Genomic DNA, 19,582 nt, shown 5'->3' with positions numbered 1-19,582 from the left:
ATGTGAGCCTTCAGTGTGCAGGGATACTGAATTTTCATGAGGATGTTAATGCATTAAAGGTGACGTTGTGCTTGAAAAGGAAGGGGTAGAAATCATTGCTTTTTTTTTTTTTTTTTTTTTTTAATATATATTTCCAGCACTGTAGCTTCCCACTCTCAATGCAGAACTCAGCTTCAGGAAAGCTGTGCAGGTGATATATTCATAACTGGCTTAAGTGCAGGAAAGGTGATGGGAAGTTTGGAAAGAGCCACAGCTGATGTGAGATTTAGCAGTCGGCAGCTGAAAGAGCTGCCCTGGTTTTACGCAGCCAGGAGCTCAGTCCTGTACCAACATGCAAAGAGGAGCAAAACCCGGCTCCAGCTGGCAATGTGTCACCAGGCTTTGGAGTGAGATTCTCCACTGTTTGCTGGAGCTCTGAGGAAACTGTTTTGCTCAGTAAGAGAATTCCTAAAGAGCAAAATGTCAAAAACTCTCTGGTGATGGTGACAGAACGTGAGGGAATGGCACAGAGCTGTGCTGGGGTGAGGGGCGGGTCAGGTTGGGAGTCTGGAAAAGGTTTTTCAACATAGATTAGTGGAATATCCTGAATTGAGAGGGGTCCGTAAGGATCACTGAGCCTAACTCCTGGATCTGCACAGGAACAGCCTGCCCAGGGCAGTGAGCACAGCTCTGAGCTGCCAGAGCTCAGGGAGCGTTCGGACAGTGCTTCCAGACATTGGGACTGGCTTTTGGATGGTCCTCTGTGGAGCCAGGGGTTGGAGTCAGTGATCCTTATGGGCCCCTTCCCATTGGGAAGAATGGAAAGAAGCCCAGGTGGTTCAGTGACTCTGTAGGCTTTCTGCCACTTATCCTTCCACTCCGTCCTTACTGCAGCTATTTAAAGATTAAAAGGGCAGAGGCAGCTACAAGGAAAGCACGCTGAAAGCGCACAGCCCCGCCCGCCCAGCAAAGGCACGGCGAGCGGAGATTGCGGGTTCGTTCCGCGGTCACCTCCTCACTGCCGCCCCCATAGGGCGGGAAGGCGGGGAGCGGCCCCTCCCCCAGCAACGGGGCGGGGCAGGCATCACCGCCTTCGTGCGCCTGCCCCCGCCCCTCGGAAGCCTAGGCAGGGCTGGAGGGTTTGCAGCGTCAACCTATTAACGGCATTCTAGCCGCTGAGCATTTTGGGAGCTGTAGTCGAGCGCAGAGAGATCGCTACGGGGCTCCAGGAGGCGGGCGGCGGCTGGGGACTACAAATCCCGGCGTGCCCCGCGCCGCGCGGCGTCCAGCCTGTGGCGGCGGGAGGCTGTGCTATGGCGGCGCGTTTGTAACTGCGAGCGGCGGGAGGTCGCGGCGCTGAGTGGCGGCGGCCTCGGCTTCGGCCATTTGGAATATTGCGCTCTGGGGAAGCTTTGAGCGTTTCGAAATCTGCTCGTACGGAGTTCTGTAGGAGTTCCGGAAGGGTTCCTGTGGGGATCCCGGAGTGCCGCCGGGCGGTGATGGTGGTGGGAAGAGGAGTGAGAAGCGAACGCGCAGCTGTTCGTGGAGTTACCGCAGGAAGGTTAAGTGCGAGTTGAAATATGCACAGTAAAGCGATCGTGTTCACGTGGGCATCTCTGCGGCGTTGCATTAGTACGAGGATTTGTGGCTGGACTGCTTCTTATAAACACGATCGGCTGGTTTTAAGAGTGACTTCCTGATGCTGGGAGTCTCTTCCTGTAGATTTTTTTCTTTTATCTGCTTAATTTCTCGGAGCTAAAAACAAGTGAGCATCCACGCCTCATACTTGTGACTGCACCTTTTACTCCCCTAGCGCTACACTATGTTATGTTAACGCTGCATCAGCAATTGCTTTGGAATGTAATTTACAGGATGCCAACTGTTGAAGATCTGAGTAGTGAACAAAACTTCATTGCACGCTGGATGTCCAGTAATTCCCGTGCTGGTGTCTTATTAGATCCTCATTTTACTGGATTAAAAATCACCACAGAAAGTCTGTTACCTGGACCTGAAAACATCACGGCTTTCCCCGGTGAAGTGCAGAATCTCTTACACAGCTGTTCTGTAAGTGAGGACTCCTTGAGTGAAGAGCAATTGCTTGAGTCTGGCAGCTCCTGTGCACTTCAGCAAAACAGCACTGAAATGTCTTTTCCAGCAACAGCATATAAGGTAGAAAGCTCTAAAGCAGACTTCGGCCACAGTGAAAAGGATGCTCAGAATAAATCTGATTGCAATGATCCTCTCTTACAAAAGCTTGAACAGGTAATAAATTTTAAAAATTCTAGAATTTCTTGATATTCATAAATTAAGGTATATTTTGTTCCTGTGCATCCATGGAATGGAACACCTCTCCTATGAGAACAGGCTGAGAGAGCTGGGGCTGTTCAGCCTGGAGAAGAGAAGGCTGTGAGGTGACCTGAGTGCAGCCTTTCAGTATCTAAAGAGGAGCTACAGGAAAGAAGGGGACAGATTCTTTAGTGGGGTATGTGAAATTAGAACAAGGAGAAATGGCTTCAAGCTTAAAGAGGGGAGATTTAGGTTGGATTTAAGGAAAAAGGCTTTAACAGTGGGGGTGGTGAGGCACTGGCACAGGTTGCCCAGAGATGTTGTTGATGCCCCATCCCTGGAGACTTTCAGGGTAAGGCTGGATCAGACCCTGGGCAGTCTAATCGAGCTGTGCATGTCCCTGTTTGTTGCAGGGGAGATGGACAGATAAAAGAAACTTTAAAGGGCCTTTCCAACTCTAAGTAGATTCTAGTATTCTATAATTCTTCATACCTGAAAGTATTTGTAGAACATAAGCTTAAAGAGCAAGCCCTGAGTCAGTTACGGGTCAGTTGCGTAAAGATTAGTGTCCTACTCGTAACATGCTGTTATTGAGAGCCTAGTTGGTTTTCATAGGCACAGATTTCAGTTCAAAATGAAATTGTTTAGCACCAGCATATTTGCTCTTAGATTCTTCTTACCTCAAAAGGTGAACATTTCCCGAATTGCAGAAATGAGAGTTCTGTTATCTACTATTTGCAGATTGGTCGATTAAAAACAAGTGGCTTGGGGTGCACTAGAAACAGCATGAATTTCATTCATCAAAGCACTTTGTAGGCAACGTGTCATGTTACAGTTAGATAATGGGATGTCTTTAAAACTTGTCTTGATGATGCTTATGTTTTGGTGCATTCTAAGTATACTTACCCCACAGTACATTGATTTTTTTTTTTTTTTTTTTTTAATTTCTTAAAAAGCTGAAGGAATTGCAACAACAGAAACAGGAACAGCTAAAGAAACAACAGATGGAGCAACTTCAAAGGCTAATGGAAGAACAGCAGAAGTTACTTAGCATGGTATCTGGTCAGACAGCAGTTCTTGGTAAGTTGAGAAATAAAGCATAGGATCACAGAATCATAGAATGGCCTGGGTTGAAAAGGATCACAATGATCATCGAGTTTCAACCCCCTGCTATGTGCAGGGTCACCAACCACCAGACCAGGCTGCCCAGAGCCACATCCACCCTGGCCTTCAATGCCTCCAGGGATGGGGCATCCACAGCCTCCTTGGGCAACCTGTTCCACTGCATCACCACCCTCTGAGTGGAAAAAATATGTACTTTATTAAACTGAAGAATGTGATCTATTGTTCTTGTTTAAGTTAGAAAGTATATTCAGTGTTCATCTTAAGACTACTTGATTAGTCAAAGATAAATGCATCATTTTAATGACTGCTGTGTGGTACTGCTGAAGGAATGCTATCCTTTTGCCAACTTTCATTGTAATTAATGATGGGAGCCCTTGTTTTGAAGAAAATACCGTAAATATAAAAGACAAAATAGGCAGTTGCATTTCTTTTCAATACTTCTGATTGCTTTAAGCCATCGCTGTATCCAAATGAGGTGGTGCCTCCTTGTTTGTGCTCACAGTACATGTTTTCCCATGTGATGAACTTAATGGGACTGGGGAACTCATCTGTACTGAGAAACAAACATCTGTAACCTGGATCACTGTTCCAGTCCAATTTAGCTTGTGCACAGGGAGAGGACAGTCCTGGACTGGAAGAAGCCCCCAGAGTTGAGAGAGGGGCATTTTCTCTTGCAGGTAGTATCAGACCCACCTGATTTAAATGATTATATTTCTTTTACGTAGCCTATCTGAGAAACTGAAGTTAGGCTTTAAACAAAAACTAAATTCCCTAATGATTTTTTCTGAGTTGAGAACGTGAGGATGGAGGCTGGCTCTTGCCCTCCTGTGTATGTTTTTGTTCCTGTGAAACACTGGTTTGTTTGAAGGCTGTACTCTAATGGCTGAAGGTAAAAAGCTAAGCTAAGACCTGGGTATTCATTGGGCTTGACAAGTTGTTTTGTTTGGTTTTTTTTTTTTTTTTTTTTTTTTTTTTTTTTTTTTACAAATCAGTCATCTGAGTAAGAATCACAAGGACAACAAAGCTCATGCTCTGAGTAATTGTCTCCACATACACAGAACAGTGAAATTGTAACGAAAGTTAAACAATGCAGAATGCATCTCATCTTTGGACAACGGTTGTTCAGTACTGTCTGCCTGTAAAAAGCAAGGCCCCTGGAAATGCAGAACTGCTTGAAAGGCAGTGGAGGCGACAACTATATTGGTTAAGGCATTTGGAGAAAAATAATTGGGAGTGTGTGTTCCCTTCCCACCCCCCCTTCCCCCCCCAAAGTTACTGAGCATAACTCACTGCTTGTAGTGATGCTTGTATACAAATTTTGGTTTCCTTTGCTCAATATGGTCAGCTCAGAAGCCTCAGTGTTCCTGTGAGTGTTGTTAAAAGCAGCAGGAGGAAAAATCAAGTTCTTCAATCAGCATGATATGTTTGTCTGTTCTAGTAGGGAAAAAAATGGCTACTGCTAAAACTTATGTATGATAAAGACTGGGAAAATGGTAAAATAATGACAGATCCTTGATGGCTGCATTATTTGGTAAGTTAGAATGAACTGAAACCATATTTTCAAGTAGCAATTAGAAAATAGTCCATACGGGGATACAGAATGTCTCCAGACAACTGTGTTGTGAGGCTAAATAACTGAATTGGAATTAGGAATCAAGATGGATTGGCAAAGAGGTGCTATGGCATAGTCATAATGTCCTTAGAGTTGGAAGGGTGATGAAGAATTGTTTATACACCAGAAGAAACGCACCAGAATTCTTCACCTTTTCTTGTTTCTTAGCTGTACCACTGGCACTGCGTTACCATTTATGCTGTTATGACTGGAATAGCATTTTTGGTTTTAAATTTCATAAGGAGTTTGTAAATCCGTAGAGGTTTCAGAGAAAAGAAATGAGAGTGAGTTACAAGCATGAAGTATGATGACAAGCTTTTAATCTTGGTCTAAGGCGATGTGAAAGGATGAATTGATCTTAATTTTTAAGTATAGCAGACATCCAAGCTTCTGTTATTTTACCTTTAAGCCGTAAGTTAGCAAAGATGATGAATCAGAATGGAGTGCCAAGGTGTGTGTCTGGGGGAGAAAACTTATACGTGGTTGGATATTGCTTTCAAAAGAGTGCTCAAATTCAAACAAGAGTTAATTTGGGAAAATCATAGGACTTCTTTTGTGTGGGAATTCAGACTATGTGACCATGAAGCTGTTTTAATCTGGTCTGAATGCCACTTAAATGTAAGCTGAGCTGACTGTTTGTTTGCATGCTTTTGGGAGGAAAAAAAAACCAAATTTCTATTCTGTTGATTTCATAGGAAAAAGCATGAGGTGTCCAGAACAAAAGATGGAAAAATTAACGGAGACTGAAGACCCACCCATGGATCCTTTTAGTGCGGAACTCTCTGAGAACAGAGGAAAACAGTTATGGGTGACTAATGCAGAGGAAAGGTAATTCAGAACGTGATTTGGTAAGAAGTGTAAGTAATTTATACTGCAAGTTTGAATGAATTCTGAATCCCAATTCAGATATTCTCAATTTGTATAGCTTTCTTAAGCAGGGATTACGTTTCACTAGTACAATGGAGAGCAATAGTAGGAGAGGCTCTGGCTTGAAATTGTGACAGATGTGCTGTGCTGGCTGAAGAGGTGCGTGCAGCGTGGGGTGATGGTAGTGTAGAAGCACATTCTGGTATAGGCTTAGTACATCAGCAGTCACAATTACCGCACTCAATCTGATTCATTACAATCTCCTCTCCACTGTTACATAGCAAAAGTAGTGATGTTGACGAAGAGTGTAAGGCCACAACTTTTTAGTTTGTTACCTGGAGTTATGTTTGTTTAAGCGTCTATGTGTGACTAAGAAATAACAGTGCTTGTGGGAGAAGCCTTCTCATGGATGTCAGAAGCTTTTTGTTGTTGCTGTTGTTGATGGAATAAAAGTACTGTTTGGCATTGTTTTGAAGCTCTGCCTTGCCTGTCATAACATGAAATACTTGTTCCAGGCAGTACTGGGTTGATCCCGGGCAGCCACTTGGTCACCTTGCCTCAGAATTCAATGGAGGTGAATTAGAAGTAAAATGACATTTGTGGGTTGAGATAAAGACACTTTATCTTCACAACAAGTGAAGAAAAGAGAGGAAGAGACCCCAGCATTAAGAAGGCAGCCATCTCCCACAACCAGACTGATGCACAGTTGGTCCTGTGTAGTTTTAGAAAACAAGTCTGCAGTTCTCATTGCTGAACATGATATTGTGTGGCATGGAACTCTTGGTCACTTTGGATCAACTCTTCTGGCTCTGCCCTCTCTCTCTTGCCCATCCCCAGCCTATTTGATGGGATGAACAGAGTGAGCAGCATGAGAAACCAGAGAAAACTTGGATGCTCTGCAAGAAGTGTTCAACAACAGCGCAAAAACGTTGGATGTTACCATCACTGTTTTGGTCACAAATCCAAAGCAGCACCATATGGACTGCTGTAAAGAAAGTTTACTCCATCCTAGCCAGACCCAGAATGCAGGCTGATCTCTGTAGGATTTCTATGAATCAATGTGAAGGACATACCATAGAAATTATCAATATGACTACAATCTGAGTGTGAGTCTGATGGCTCGGGCAGAAGAATGGCTGGTCGTAATGGCAATTTTATTTAGCTGTGTATGAATAATTTTGTCAAAAGATAATCAACTATTACTACAATGCATTTTTCAGATTAGCTTTGCCACTCAGTGACTAAAATTCTTCATAATTGTCATCGTTTAGGTAATTGTATCCCAGGTCTTTGATTAGCAGTTAAATGCAATTAAATTACACGGAAATGTTTATATATATTTTTTTTAATTACTACAGACCTATTAAAGCTGCGATTCAGGAGAAGAAACAGACCTTTGAGGAATTTGTGGAAGAACAGATGCAAATAGAAGAGCAGCGTCTGAAGCAAAAACAGAAGTTACAGGTTTTCTATTCTTTCTAACTTGTTTTTTAAATATTATACCATGGTGTGACGGGTGCTTTAAGAACTTAGACAGCAGGTTCTGGCATCAAAAGCTAACGCTGCAATATTCACATCTTAATAATTCATCTTCAAAATAAAACAATAAGTCCTAACTATTTTGTTTAAGATGCTTTCAGAAATCCAGTAGAAGTAAATGCACTTTATAAATTCCTATTAACATTTGGGGTTTATTTGGAAAACAAGCAAAAAAAACCAAGCAAATTCAAAAACCCAGCAACTTAAAACTGCACGAGGGATTTAATGTTGTGTGTGTGTGTTAATTTTCCTTATCCCCTTTCAGGAGACATATGGATCAGCCATTCAAAAACCTGTGATCAAACGACCCTTCCTAAAAAGAGGAGAAGGCTTAACAAGGTTTACTAATGCCAGATCTAAGATAGCAAAATTTCGGGAAAACATGCTGAAGCCTCCACAGAGGGCTTCAGATGACAGAAATGTGAGAGTGGACAGATCACAAATGCAAAAGAAAAGTCTGCCTTCTGGCAAAGAACTGGTTTCTGAGAGCTCTCTTACACCATGTAAAAAAAATAACCAGCCTGACAAAGCCAAACGTCCTCTTCAGAAGACCCTGGTACTCAGAAATCACAATGGAAAAAATTCCTTGCCACTAGAAACAAGAATGCAACCAGGAAAAAATCTTAATGGACAGAGTAAGGTTTCTTTTTTGCCAGAAGTCAACGATAAAATAGAAAATAAAGAGAATGTAGTGGAATTTACTAAGTCTAGCACTGGCAGCAAAATCAGAAACAAATTACCTTACACAGAAAAGCCTCCATTATCTTGTGAGATGGCTGATGCCTTTTCTAATTCTAACTGTTCTGTGACTCACTCTATAAAGGATTCAGAACTGTCTTTTGAAGTTTCATTTCAAAATAAGTTGGAAAATTGGGAAAAAGAAAAGGAAAAAGAAAACCTGGAATTAGATGAATTTTTGTTTCTAGAACAGGCTGCAGATGAAATATCTTTCTCAAGTAATTCTTCATTTGTGCAAAGGATCTTAGATCGAGATCAGCAAACTTCACAAGGACGCAGAATGTCCTCTACCCCTATCAAGGAAAAACAGCAGCAAATAAAGGAATTTGTTAATAAGAAAAAGGCAGAATGTGTGGCTGTGGGAAATAAAAATGATAAAGCAGTTAATCATGCGATGTCAAATTCAGAAACAGCTTCTAGACTAAAGGATCCACTGAATAAAGCAGATAGTGTAACGTTTTCAGCTTCTTTCATGACAGCAGCTCCTGCTTTAAAAAGTACTCAGTGGATTGTGAATGAAGACAAAGATGAAGAAAATGGTAACAGTACTACAGATTCTGAGCAAGAATTTGAGACCACTTTAAAATATGAAAATGAAGATGTTAAGACATCCTTTATAAGCCATAGAGAAAGCGATCCAGAATTGTTAGATTATGGAAGTTCTGCTACAGATATCAGCAAAGAAAGCAAAAATGGAAGTGCCAACCTTGACTCGTCAGACAAAGATGCACAGTCAAACCAAAAGGTTAGAAAAGCTTCAGACCACCAAAGAAGCATGTCTTGTGTAAACAGGAATAAGTTTGAGTTTGATGATGAGAGAACATGGAGTGATCTTGATGAAAATTATGTTCATGATGGTTTACCTGAAATATACACTACAATGACCTCACAGACTGACTTTTTCAGTAAGAATGATACACCTTTTCCAGATAGAGCATTAAAGAGAAAAGTTGCCTCAAAGAGGGGGGAAGAACTGTCTAAACAGCCTGCAGTGGACAGCGATTCAAATGGACCTCCATCAGACCTGATGGTGAAACTGTTTCCCTCACTGAGACCAAAACAGAAGACAGGCTGTGATCCAGAGCACGAAATCAAATCAAATGTGGAACGGGAGTCAGGAGGTGAGAGAACAGCAACTGGTAGGAAATGTTGAAGAATACATGTTTTACAAGTCTTTCCTTCTAAGGCTTAAGCTGCAACTTGACGCTACACCAAAAGGTACAGACTTCTACCGTAGGCACCCTTCATCTCTTCTGGTAGTGTCTGGTGCCAGATGCAGTCATTGCACAGCCTGCAGAATGATAAGTTCAGTGAAACCCTTCATTTATTTCACCCTGAAGGCTAGTTTTTGTCTCATCGCCTCATTCAACTAACTTAATCTGAAGGCGCTTGACCACTGTTTCAAACTCAAGCAAAGAGGCAAAAGCATGCTGAAAATGAAGCAGTGCCTCCCTTTCCAGTGAGTGCATCTACACCTCATTTGGGTAGTGCCATGCACTCCTAGGTTAGATTGTTCCTGTAGTAAAACTGGATGCGACAGCAATGTGTTTTCTGTCTGCAGTGCAGTATGTAGAGAATTCACCTGGAATATAGAAAACAAGTTAATTTTTCTGCTTGTCCCAAGTTGATTTCAACCATTTCAGCTATACGGCTGTGGTATGCAGAAGGCTTACAATCTCTACAATCTCCTGTAAAAGCTGTTGTGTTTGTGCTAGAACAGACAGCATGATGGTGCAGCCTTGCATGTCTTCTCTGTAAGATGGTGAGGTGTCAGTTTCAAACTCTGCACCAATAAATGTTTAGGATTTTTTCTGTTTTTTTGAAGATCATATGAAGCAGAAGTGGTAGGTTTAGTGTTTTATGGAGAACTGTTTTATTGGCTTTCGAAAGAAATCTGCTGGGTCTTGTTGCTGGGAGTAATGGCTAGCAGCATTTACGAGTGATCGAGACAACTAACTACGCTACAGCATCAGTACTTAGGCTCTTTTTGCCTGCTCAGAAGCAGACTATGAAAGCCTTACGAGTGTTAAGCAGTGACTGAACAGGAAACTGGAATGGCAGAGAGGCCCACAAATACTCTGGGCCTCTACAATCCATTTCAAGTCAGTGATGACTTCAAGCAGGCTGTGCTGTGAGTAAACTTACAGCTGGAAAAACTTACATTTGTAACTTTCCTCTTTGATGCTTTGCTCTTATCATATGTTCATTTCTCTACAGGTCCTTCACATTCTGATTTCTGTTATATGTTTAGTTCTACAAATATTATAGATGAACTTGATGAGGAACTTGAGTATATAGTGCAGGATACTTCAGAATGTCACTTCAGTACTAGAGTTTTCTTGCAATGCTACTGCTATCCATAAAATAGTATATATATTTTTAAAAATTAGTGTGTTAGTAATTTTTCAGTCTAATGGATCTGGTTGTTGTATGGCAGGAGCCACTGTTCCATCCCAGACACTGAGAGAGAAACTCATTGAATTGGAAATGGAAATTGAGCGATTCAGAGCTGAAAACACAATTCTAACTAAACTCCGTGAAGAAAGAGAGCATGCCTTGGCAAGCATCAGGTAATCCTGAATTGAAAACCCATGGTTTGGTGCGTTCACTAAAATGGTGTGCTCCTGGCTATCACACTGTGCAGTTTTACTTAGGTACTGTTAAGTAATTCATGTATTTTAGTAACAGTGGAGACATAGATCAAGAAACTGGCTGTTTCTGTATGTATGTATGAAATGTTGTCGTAAAAACAGATTGCCAATCTAGGAAGAATGTTGAGCACTCCTGCTGCTTCAATATGATATCCTTAAATGCTATGCCAGTGAGAATTTTCTCGTGTATACTTCTATTCTGAGCAATAACACAGTCCTAAACTGGTCTCATAAAACGGATTTCACCTGAATGTGATCGATGCTGTCCATTTGGATTGGATGTACAAACGGAGCATTAGTATTCATTTCAGCTAGGGGAATTATAAACAGTAAATACAGCAGAATAATTCTGCGGAGATTTGAAAGTGGCATACCTGGTTCTGCCTAAGTTAATTTTGTTTTGTTTGGATACAGCATCATGTTGCTGGCTAATGTTTGATTTGTGACCTGCTATTAGTCACCGGTTCTTTTACAAGCAGCTTTTGGTGGAATGGTGTTCCACTGCTCTAAGGAATTTTGGCAAGCTTTCATAGAATCTAGAATCATAGAATGGCTTAGGTTGGAAGGGACCTCACAGATCATCCAGTTCCAATCTGGCCTTGAATGCCACCAGGGATAGGGCATCCACAGCTTCTCTGGGCAGCTGTGCCAGTCCTCACCACCCTCTGAGAAAATAATTTCTTCCTAACACTTAGCCTAGATTTCCCCCCCTCTTAGTTTCAAGCCATTCACCCTTGTTCTGTCACTGGTAGACTGTGTACAGTTGGTCTCCTTCCTGCTTTATAGGCTCCCCTTAAGTACTGGAAGGTTGCAATGAGGCCTACCTGAAGCCTTCTCCAAGCTCAACAAGCCCAACTCCCTCAACATTTCTTCACAGGAGATTGCTCCATCCCTCTCATCATCTTTGTGGCCTTCCTCTGGACCTGCTCCAACAGCTCCACAACGTTCTTGTGCTGGGGCCCCAGGCCTGGATGAACAAGATGGAGCCTCACAAGGGCAGAGCAGTGGGGGACAATCCTTTCCCTCTCCCTGCTGCCACTCTGTTTTGATGAAGCCCAGGATACTGTTGGCCTTCTGGGCTGCAATTGCACACAAAGCTTTACTGAATCATAAAATGGCCTGGATTGAAAAGGGCCTCAAAGATCACTTAGTTTCAACCCTCTTGCCATGGGCTACTAGACCAAGCTGCCCAGAGCCACATCCAGCCTGGCTTTGAATGCCTTCAGGAATGGGGCATCCACAACCTCTCTGCAACAACCTCTTCCAGTGCATCACCATCCTCTGTATGAAAAACTTCCTCCTAATATCTAAGCTAAACCTCCCGTCTCAGCTTAAGACCATTCCCCCTTGTCCTATCACTGTCCACCCTCGTAAACAGCCGTTCCCCCTCCTGTTTATAAGCTCCCTTCAAGTACTGGAAGGCCACAATGAGGTCTCCCCAGAGCCTTCTCTTCTCCAAGCTAAACAAGCCCAGTTCCCTCAACCTTTCCTCACAGGAGAGGAGCTCCAGCCCTCTGATCATCTTAGTGCCCTCCTCTGGACACACTCCAAGAGCTCCGCGTCCTTCCTGTACTGAGGGCCCCAGTCCTGGATGCAGTGCAGCAGCTGGGGCCTCACAAAGCTGAGTAGAGGGGCTCAATCACCTCCCTCTCCTGCTGGCCACCCCTTTTTTATTGCAGCCCAGAACACAGTTGGCCTTCCAGGCTGCAAGCGCACACTGCTGGCTCATGTCCAGCTTCTCGTCCACCAGGACCCCCAAGTCCTCCACAGGAAGTTTTGCTAGGTTCTGGATAACTTTTGTGATTAAAGATACAGATCCAGAAATAGCTGGACATCAAACACTAGCTGTATGACAATTGTTGGACTCGATCTTTGAGGTCTCCCAACCTAAACAATTCTATGAGATACTGCTTATAAGCCAATCTTCCAAGGGTAACAGATGCTGGGTTTGACTACAGAATTTAGAGTCTGTTTTCTCACTCCAGGTTTGTATAGTTTTATAGCTTTAAAACAATAGTTTTAAATAGTTTTTATAGTTTTAAAACAATGCTTTGTTTTATAACTGCAGGAAAGAAATTGCAGACTTTCAACAGCAGAAATCCCAAGAACTTGCTGAAATAGAGGAATATAGAAAAAAAGAAATGAAAAAACTGCAAAAGGAACGTAAAGTTTTTGAAAAGTATACCATAGAAGCTAGAGCAATTCCAGACAAAAAAGAACGTGATGAAATTCAGGTATGAAAATAACAGTTACTATTATTATTTACACAGGAATACTGAAATTCATTTAAAGGCAATTGAGAACTAACTTGAAACTAATTATAACTTAGGCCAATCATGTGAAGGGTTGCAATTGGCTTAATTGGGAAAACAATTGCAGCCTTCATAACATTATCTGGTACTTTCAAGGAAAAACAAACAAACAAACAAACAAAACAACAAAGCCAACCTTACAAATATTTTTGTCACGTTTCCATGCATAAAAACTGCATGAGACTATGGTAGAGTGATCTTCAACTTTGATATAAAATGACTATAGCTCATATAACATTGCAAGTTTTGATTTGCGTAGTGAATGAAAATACAAACTAGAACTATGCTTAAATTTTTTTTGTAAGTGTTCCACAGTAAACATAGTTATCATCTATAATTTTCAAAGTTATGTTTTCTGATGATTTACTCGTAAGTCTTTAAATGCCAGTGATAAAGAAACAAGATCTGTTTGTTCCTTCACTGTCAAGATTCATCAGGTACACAGCCAAGTTGTATCAAGCTTCACTTGTGGATATCACTTCTTGATGCTACCTCAACAGACTGAAGTAACGTTTGAAAAATGAGTTACATGGATTCATAAGTATTTTATGTGACTTTGTTCTCGCTGTTTTCTCGTGCCAAGATTTGTTAAGGGTCCTTTTGAGGGTAGCCTTAAAGATAGGCACATTTCTGCCTCAAGTGTGTTTGTGTTGGCCTGACTATGAAGTGTAAAGGAGGCTGAAAGTGTGATGATCACAGGGGCTCCTGTGACTGAAGTTGAGATATTCAAGTTGGTAGTCCAAAGTTAATGCTACTCTTTTCACAAAAAAAACCCTCCCTTCTCTTAATCTTTTCTTGTATTATTTTTCTAGAAAATTTGAAATCTTTTAATATTTAAAAAAAATGAAACATTTTATAAACATTCTTCTAAGGCTTTAAAACAGCAGATTGCAGAGTTACAGGAAGATTTCAAACGGAAAGAAGCAAAATGGTCAACCACCCATCGACGCCTGAAGGATCAAATAGATGCTTTAGTAAATGAGAACATGGAGCTGAAAGAAGAAGTGAAAATTATGGAGAGGTTTCGGTTAGAAGCCTGGAAAAAAGTAGAAGCTGTTGGAAGCAAGAAGAAAGTGGAAAATTCTGGGATGACTTTAAAAAGAACAGAATCTGTAGTAAGTTATTCATCTCAGCGTTTAGGTCTGTGTGAATATTGTGTTTTGGATCGTGAAATTAGAATCTAATAGGCACAACCAGACTTATAATTCACTGATCTTGGGGTTCTGCAGATGGTGCCAGACAGAACTGTTTTTAGTGGCACCTTCTCTCCAAATATAAATGTTCACAGAATGGGTTAAGGTGAAAGGGGCTCTCTGGGTGCACGCTGCCCAGCCCCTGCTCAAGTAGGGACCCTCAGAGCAGGGTGCCCAGGACCATGTCCAAGCAGCTTCTGAAAATCTCCAAGGCTGCATCACCGTGGGCAGTGTCCTTTGTTGAGGAATTCAACTTCTTAGAAATTCAAACAATGCAATTGTAAGCAGAAAAAATACAAAGGCGAGATCTGAGAACCTCTGCACCTCAAGGATCAGCCAGGCAAACCAGGCAGTTCATCAGTGCTTCAAGTAGTTACATTTAATCTTGAAATGTAATTTATTTTGGATTGCTTGCACCAAATAAACATTCTACAGTTTTTGGTCATGAGGCAGCAGACAATTCCAAAATACAGCTTTTGGGCTACATCACACAAGCTCTTCTGATGACTGAATCTCAGAGACGTATAGCTTGTGAAGAAAGCTTGCAGTGAATTTCCTCTCAAATGGTGTACAAATTTTATTGCAACTGCATGAAGAGTTGGGAATAAATGTCACATATAAACCACAAGTGTAACTTCCTTACTTCCAGTGTCCGCAAAATAGAGGCCTGAAAAGTGAAACTGGATCTCTGCTTCCTCCAGCTCAGAAGTGTGGCAAGATAAATGGCAGAGGTTATTCAGAGGCAAAAGGTACACATTTGTCCAGTTGGTTAATTCTTCAACGGAGAAAATAAATGTGGATTTTTTGCATGTGTTTAAAGGACCATCTGAAAATAGGAAATAGCTGTAATGAACTTGAGTGCATAAATAGACATGTCCCAAGGCAAGATTTTGGAGCAAGCTGTTAGGAGCCCATTCTCAGTGAAAGTGCTTCTGGGTGCACTGGTGGCAGATGACTTACCCCAGACAGCGACATATGTTGATTTTTTTTCATAGACATACTATTTTCAGTTTCTGCTTCACTTAAAAACAATGGGTGTCCTGTACAGATTGACCTCATTATATGATTTTAACATTTAATCTGTACTTTACTGGCCAAATTAACTTCACTACATTTATCTGAGTAGGAAAGCTTTCTAGAGGACCTGCATCAGCACCTGCTAAGGACAACAGCAAGTCAGAGACAGTGACGACACTAGAAGATTCTTCTAAAACTGTTATGGTAATAAGTCCTGTATCCTGATTTGGTTTTTAAGGGAGTAGCTTTCAGTACTTAATATTTGGAAGGTGACTTGGAAAGCTGTTGACTCCATCTTTTTATAGTCTTGAATTGCAATGCTGTTATTGTCATGAAAATGGCTATGTTATAGTCAGTGCAGAACACACTACCTGTGGCTGTAGCTGAGGTAAGGAAATAAAATAATAATCTCTTACCCTCTAGAATTTTGCAAAGTTTTCCATTTTAAGAGGCTGGCTGTTTGTATGCTCCACGTAGGGAAACCATGCAAGAATCCTTCATGTAGCTGAATTAATTCTGGAATACTGTAGGTAGCATTTGGTGTTCTAAAACTTTATCAGTTGTTTCACATTGTGATATGGATAACTTCAGCCAGTTGGCACCAAGCCATAGCAATGAATTTCATTTTAGTCTGGACAAAAGCTGATCACACTCTGATTACTGTAGGCCTGAATGCATCACTGTAGTTATACTGGGAGTTGCATAAAACCCACACTGGTTTTATGACTTCCTATATTTGTCTTCCTACTGTCATACTTGTTTCTTAAAATACCTGAAAGCCTATGAAATGAAAGATGAATGAAAACAGAGCTTGATTTTTAAGCTTATATTATTGCTATCATTTCAGGACACTTCTCCTGCTGAAGCTCTCGTGTCTGTGTCAGCACCATCTGAACCTGTGCATACAGACAGTGAAGAGATACAGAGAGAAATTGCTTATCCTGATGGAAGGGTAAAATGAAAGTGTGGAATCTGAAATTCCACGAGAAGTGAAAGATCAATGGATACTTGGATGTGATGTCTTAATACTGACCTCTGTAACCTATTCGTTAGGTCGAAAAGGTTTTGAAAAACGGCTGTCACCTCATATTTCTTCCAAATGGGACGTGGAAAAAAGTGGGTTCTGATGGGAAAACTGTAACAATAACCTTCTTTAACGGAGATGTAAAGCAGATTATGCCTGATCAAACGGTGGTATGTATCCTGCATATTCTGCATTTCTCTATAAATACTTACATGTGTGTACACACACAATTTCTGGCTAGATAAGTTAATTTCAACTGTTTTCTTCAGATTTACTATTATGCTGATGCAAAGACTACACATACTACGTACCCTGATGGCTTAGAGATTTTGCAATTTTCAAATGGACAAATAGGTAAAGAAATCATCCAGCCCAACCAACCCCTGACACTACTGGTGTGATCTGTGTTTATATAATAGTAACTTGTCACAAAATACATTCTAGAGAAACATTATCCTGATGGCAAGAAAGAAATTACATTCCCTGATCAAACTATCAAAAGTTTATTTACGGATGGACAAGAAGAAAGCATCTTTCCAGATGGCACAATTGTTCGCATTCAGCGGTAAGCTTTGTGTTTTCAGGTACCCTGGCCTGTTGATGGGGATGCAGTAGGTAAGAGCTCACTGACAGAGGCAGTACATAGAGATACGTTCTTTAAAACTTACATTTGAATAGACTGTACTGTGAAGATGTGCTTGCTGTTTGACATTTATTTTCTGTAGTGTGAAGGAGATAAAGAAAATGCAGACAACAACAATGCAGTCAACACACTAGCTAAATGACTTTTCTGACTTGTATGTAATACTAGAGAACATGTGAGTACCCAGCTTTATCTCATGCAGGGCTCAGATCCAAACTGACGGTAGTCAAAATATTAAGCTTCTGAACTGTTGTAGCAACAGGATTAGACCAGAGAATGTGTGGTAGAGGCTTTCAAGAATGAAGAAATTGCGTGAGTTTTGCAGAAACGTGCTTTTGAGTATCAACAAAATGGCACGGTATTTACCAAAACATATTACATTTTTTTTTTTCATTTGTTCCTTTAGGCTTATGTCTGTACTGTTTGTTCTGTGAATAAGCTTAAGCCTGTTTACAGTCCTTATAATGGTTTTTACAAAATACATCTTACATATGTGTCTTTAATGCAGAGATGGAAGCAAGACTATAGAGTTCAATAATGGTCAGAGAGAACTACACACATCACAGTTTAAGAGACGGGAGTATCCAGATGGGACTGTTAAGACTGTGTACTCAAATGGACACCAGGAAACAAAGTATGTCTCTGGGAGAATAAGAGTAAAGGATAAGGATGGTAATATTCTCATGGACACGAAGTTGTAATTAGCACTGACTGTTAGTGCAACAGAAATAATGTACATTCCTGTAAATAAGATGACAAATGCCTTTAATTGTATGCTGTGTATATACTTACAGTTTTCTTTAAAATAAACTTATTTTTCATTGGTGCTACTACAACAGCTTTCTCTTTGCCTGGTTCTACTTTTCAGAAGGATTTTATCAATTCACTACTGTCTTGTGTTTAATGAGTATTTTTCAGATCCTTGGCTACTAGTGAAAATGTGTCAAACAGCTGCAGCAGACCTTTTAAAGATACAAGAGAAGATTTTTCAGTTTAAGATAAAAGGTTGTGCTGTTGGAAACCCTGCGTGGCCTAATATAGCAGAATGCTGATTTTATTCACTGTCAAGAGTTTAAGGCCATCTGTGTCCTGAGGTGCACCAGGCCCAGCACCCTCATCCAGGTGAAGGTTGTTCCACTCTGCTCCATCCAGCTTCACCTTTTGGATACCACAATATAAAGATGTAAAGCTGTTCGCATCCAAAAGAGGTCTACAAGCTTGGTGAAGGGCTGGTGGGCCAGCTGTGTGAGGAGGGGCTGAAGCCCCCCGTATGCTCAGAGCAGAGCAGGCTGAAGGGAGGCCTGATGGCAGCTGCAGCTCCTCACACGGAGTGGAGGGGCAGCGCGAGCTCTGCTCTGTATGACAGTGATAGGGAACGGCATGGAGCTGCGTCAGGGGAGGGCGGCTGGGGGTGAGGGAAAGGGGCTGCACCAGAGGGCAGTTAGCCGCTGAAACAGGTTTTCCTGAGCAGCACTCACAGCCTTAAGCTGCCCACATTTAAGGAGTGTTTGGACAACACTTCAATCACAGGGCTCAGTTTTGCAAGGTCCTGTGCGGATCAGGAGTTGGACTCAGTGACTCTTGTAGCCTCTTCCAGCTCAAGATCCTTTGATTTTATGTGAATGGCACTACTGCTTTTCAGTGCATCACCAAAGGAAATACGTAATCACTTGTAAGCTGACTTGTACTTAAAACCTTCTCAGTACTTCTAAGCAAAATATTGCTACTGCTGTAGTATCTGCTGCAATCCTCTACTGCAGTAGATACTGACATTTAACTCACTTTCTTTTGTACAATAGAACATAAGATAGATGACTGCTTCCCCTTGTACTGTGTTTGTCCCATTCCCCCTTTTCTTCAGGGAAAGCAAGCTCCAGTTACGGTGTGTGCACTGGTTTACTGAAGAGGTAAGTCAAACTGGACTAGGACCTATGCTTACTCAACTAGGAGCTGCATGTTTGTCTGCACAGGCTGGCACTCTTCTGGCAGTCTCAGATGGCAGTTCTTCCTGAACTCTTACGTTCTCATGTCACTTAATTATAAACAGCTGTCTTGAACTAAGGACATTACATTCTGAAGGTGACAACAGCTTTGTATGGTATTTTCAAAAGCACACAGGGCACTTCAATACCAGAATACAGACAAAGACCATGAAATGACCTTTCCCCTGCTAGTAGAAACATGATGTAAATGTACTGTGCAACAGTGAGCAAGATGCTGGCTTCAAGCTCTACAGATAAGTTTTGTGCATGTGTGTTCTATGTGGACATCTGGAAAAGCTGTTCTGCCATGCAAGGCAACATGTGAATCAGTGACAAAAGCAACAGCCTAAAAACAGACAATGTTGTCTTTTCTCCATTTTGGTTCATCTTGTTAAACTTGCAGAAAGCCAAGAAATAAAAGCAGCTTGTGCATACAGAGTTCCTGCTCATGAAACAAAAAAAAGGGGGGAGTTAAGGACACCCAGTGACAGCAACCACCTCTACAGAGGGCATCTTCCCAAAGTGATCTTCCAGTTGCAGTAACAGTTATTTTTGCTACCACCCAAACAGGGGCTGTACTTTCAAGGTTTTCTTAACCATTACTTAGATGTATG

At 41.5% G+C, this 19,582-nt stretch overlaps 1 protein-coding gene across 1 annotated transcript; it reads left to right on the top strand.

Annotated features, from left to right (window-relative positions):
- The first annotated feature begins 1,261 nt into the window (after nucleotides 1-1,261).
- CENPJ (centromere protein J) lies at nucleotides 1,262-18,074 on the top strand. Its single transcript, XM_052671305.1, has 15 exons — nucleotides 1,262-2,241; nucleotides 3,222-3,345; nucleotides 5,698-5,830; nucleotides 7,228-7,333; nucleotides 7,674-9,267; nucleotides 10,584-10,716; nucleotides 12,866-13,031; nucleotides 13,982-14,224; nucleotides 14,952-15,051; nucleotides 15,429-15,523; nucleotides 16,167-16,271; nucleotides 16,373-16,513; nucleotides 16,613-16,697; nucleotides 16,788-16,908; nucleotides 17,495-18,074. Exons 1-15 carry the CDS (start codon nucleotides 1,807-1,809, stop codon nucleotides 17,685-17,687), a joined length of 3,774 nt encoding a protein of 1,257 aa, XP_052527265.1. The 5' UTR covers nucleotides 1,262-1,806; the 3' UTR covers nucleotides 17,688-18,074.
- Nucleotides 18,075-19,582: the final 1,508 nt, after the last annotated feature.

The sequence above is a fragment of the Tympanuchus pallidicinctus genome, unplaced genomic scaffold (assembly GCF_026119805.1).
Source record: "Tympanuchus pallidicinctus isolate F22 unplaced genomic scaffold, pur_lepc_1.0 scaffold11, whole genome shotgun sequence".
Classification (NCBI taxonomy): Eukaryota; Metazoa; Chordata; class Aves; order Galliformes; family Phasianidae; genus Tympanuchus; species Tympanuchus pallidicinctus.
The sequence above is the reverse complement of the archived record's forward strand: the minus strand, read 5'-3'. Positions and strand labels throughout refer to the sequence as shown.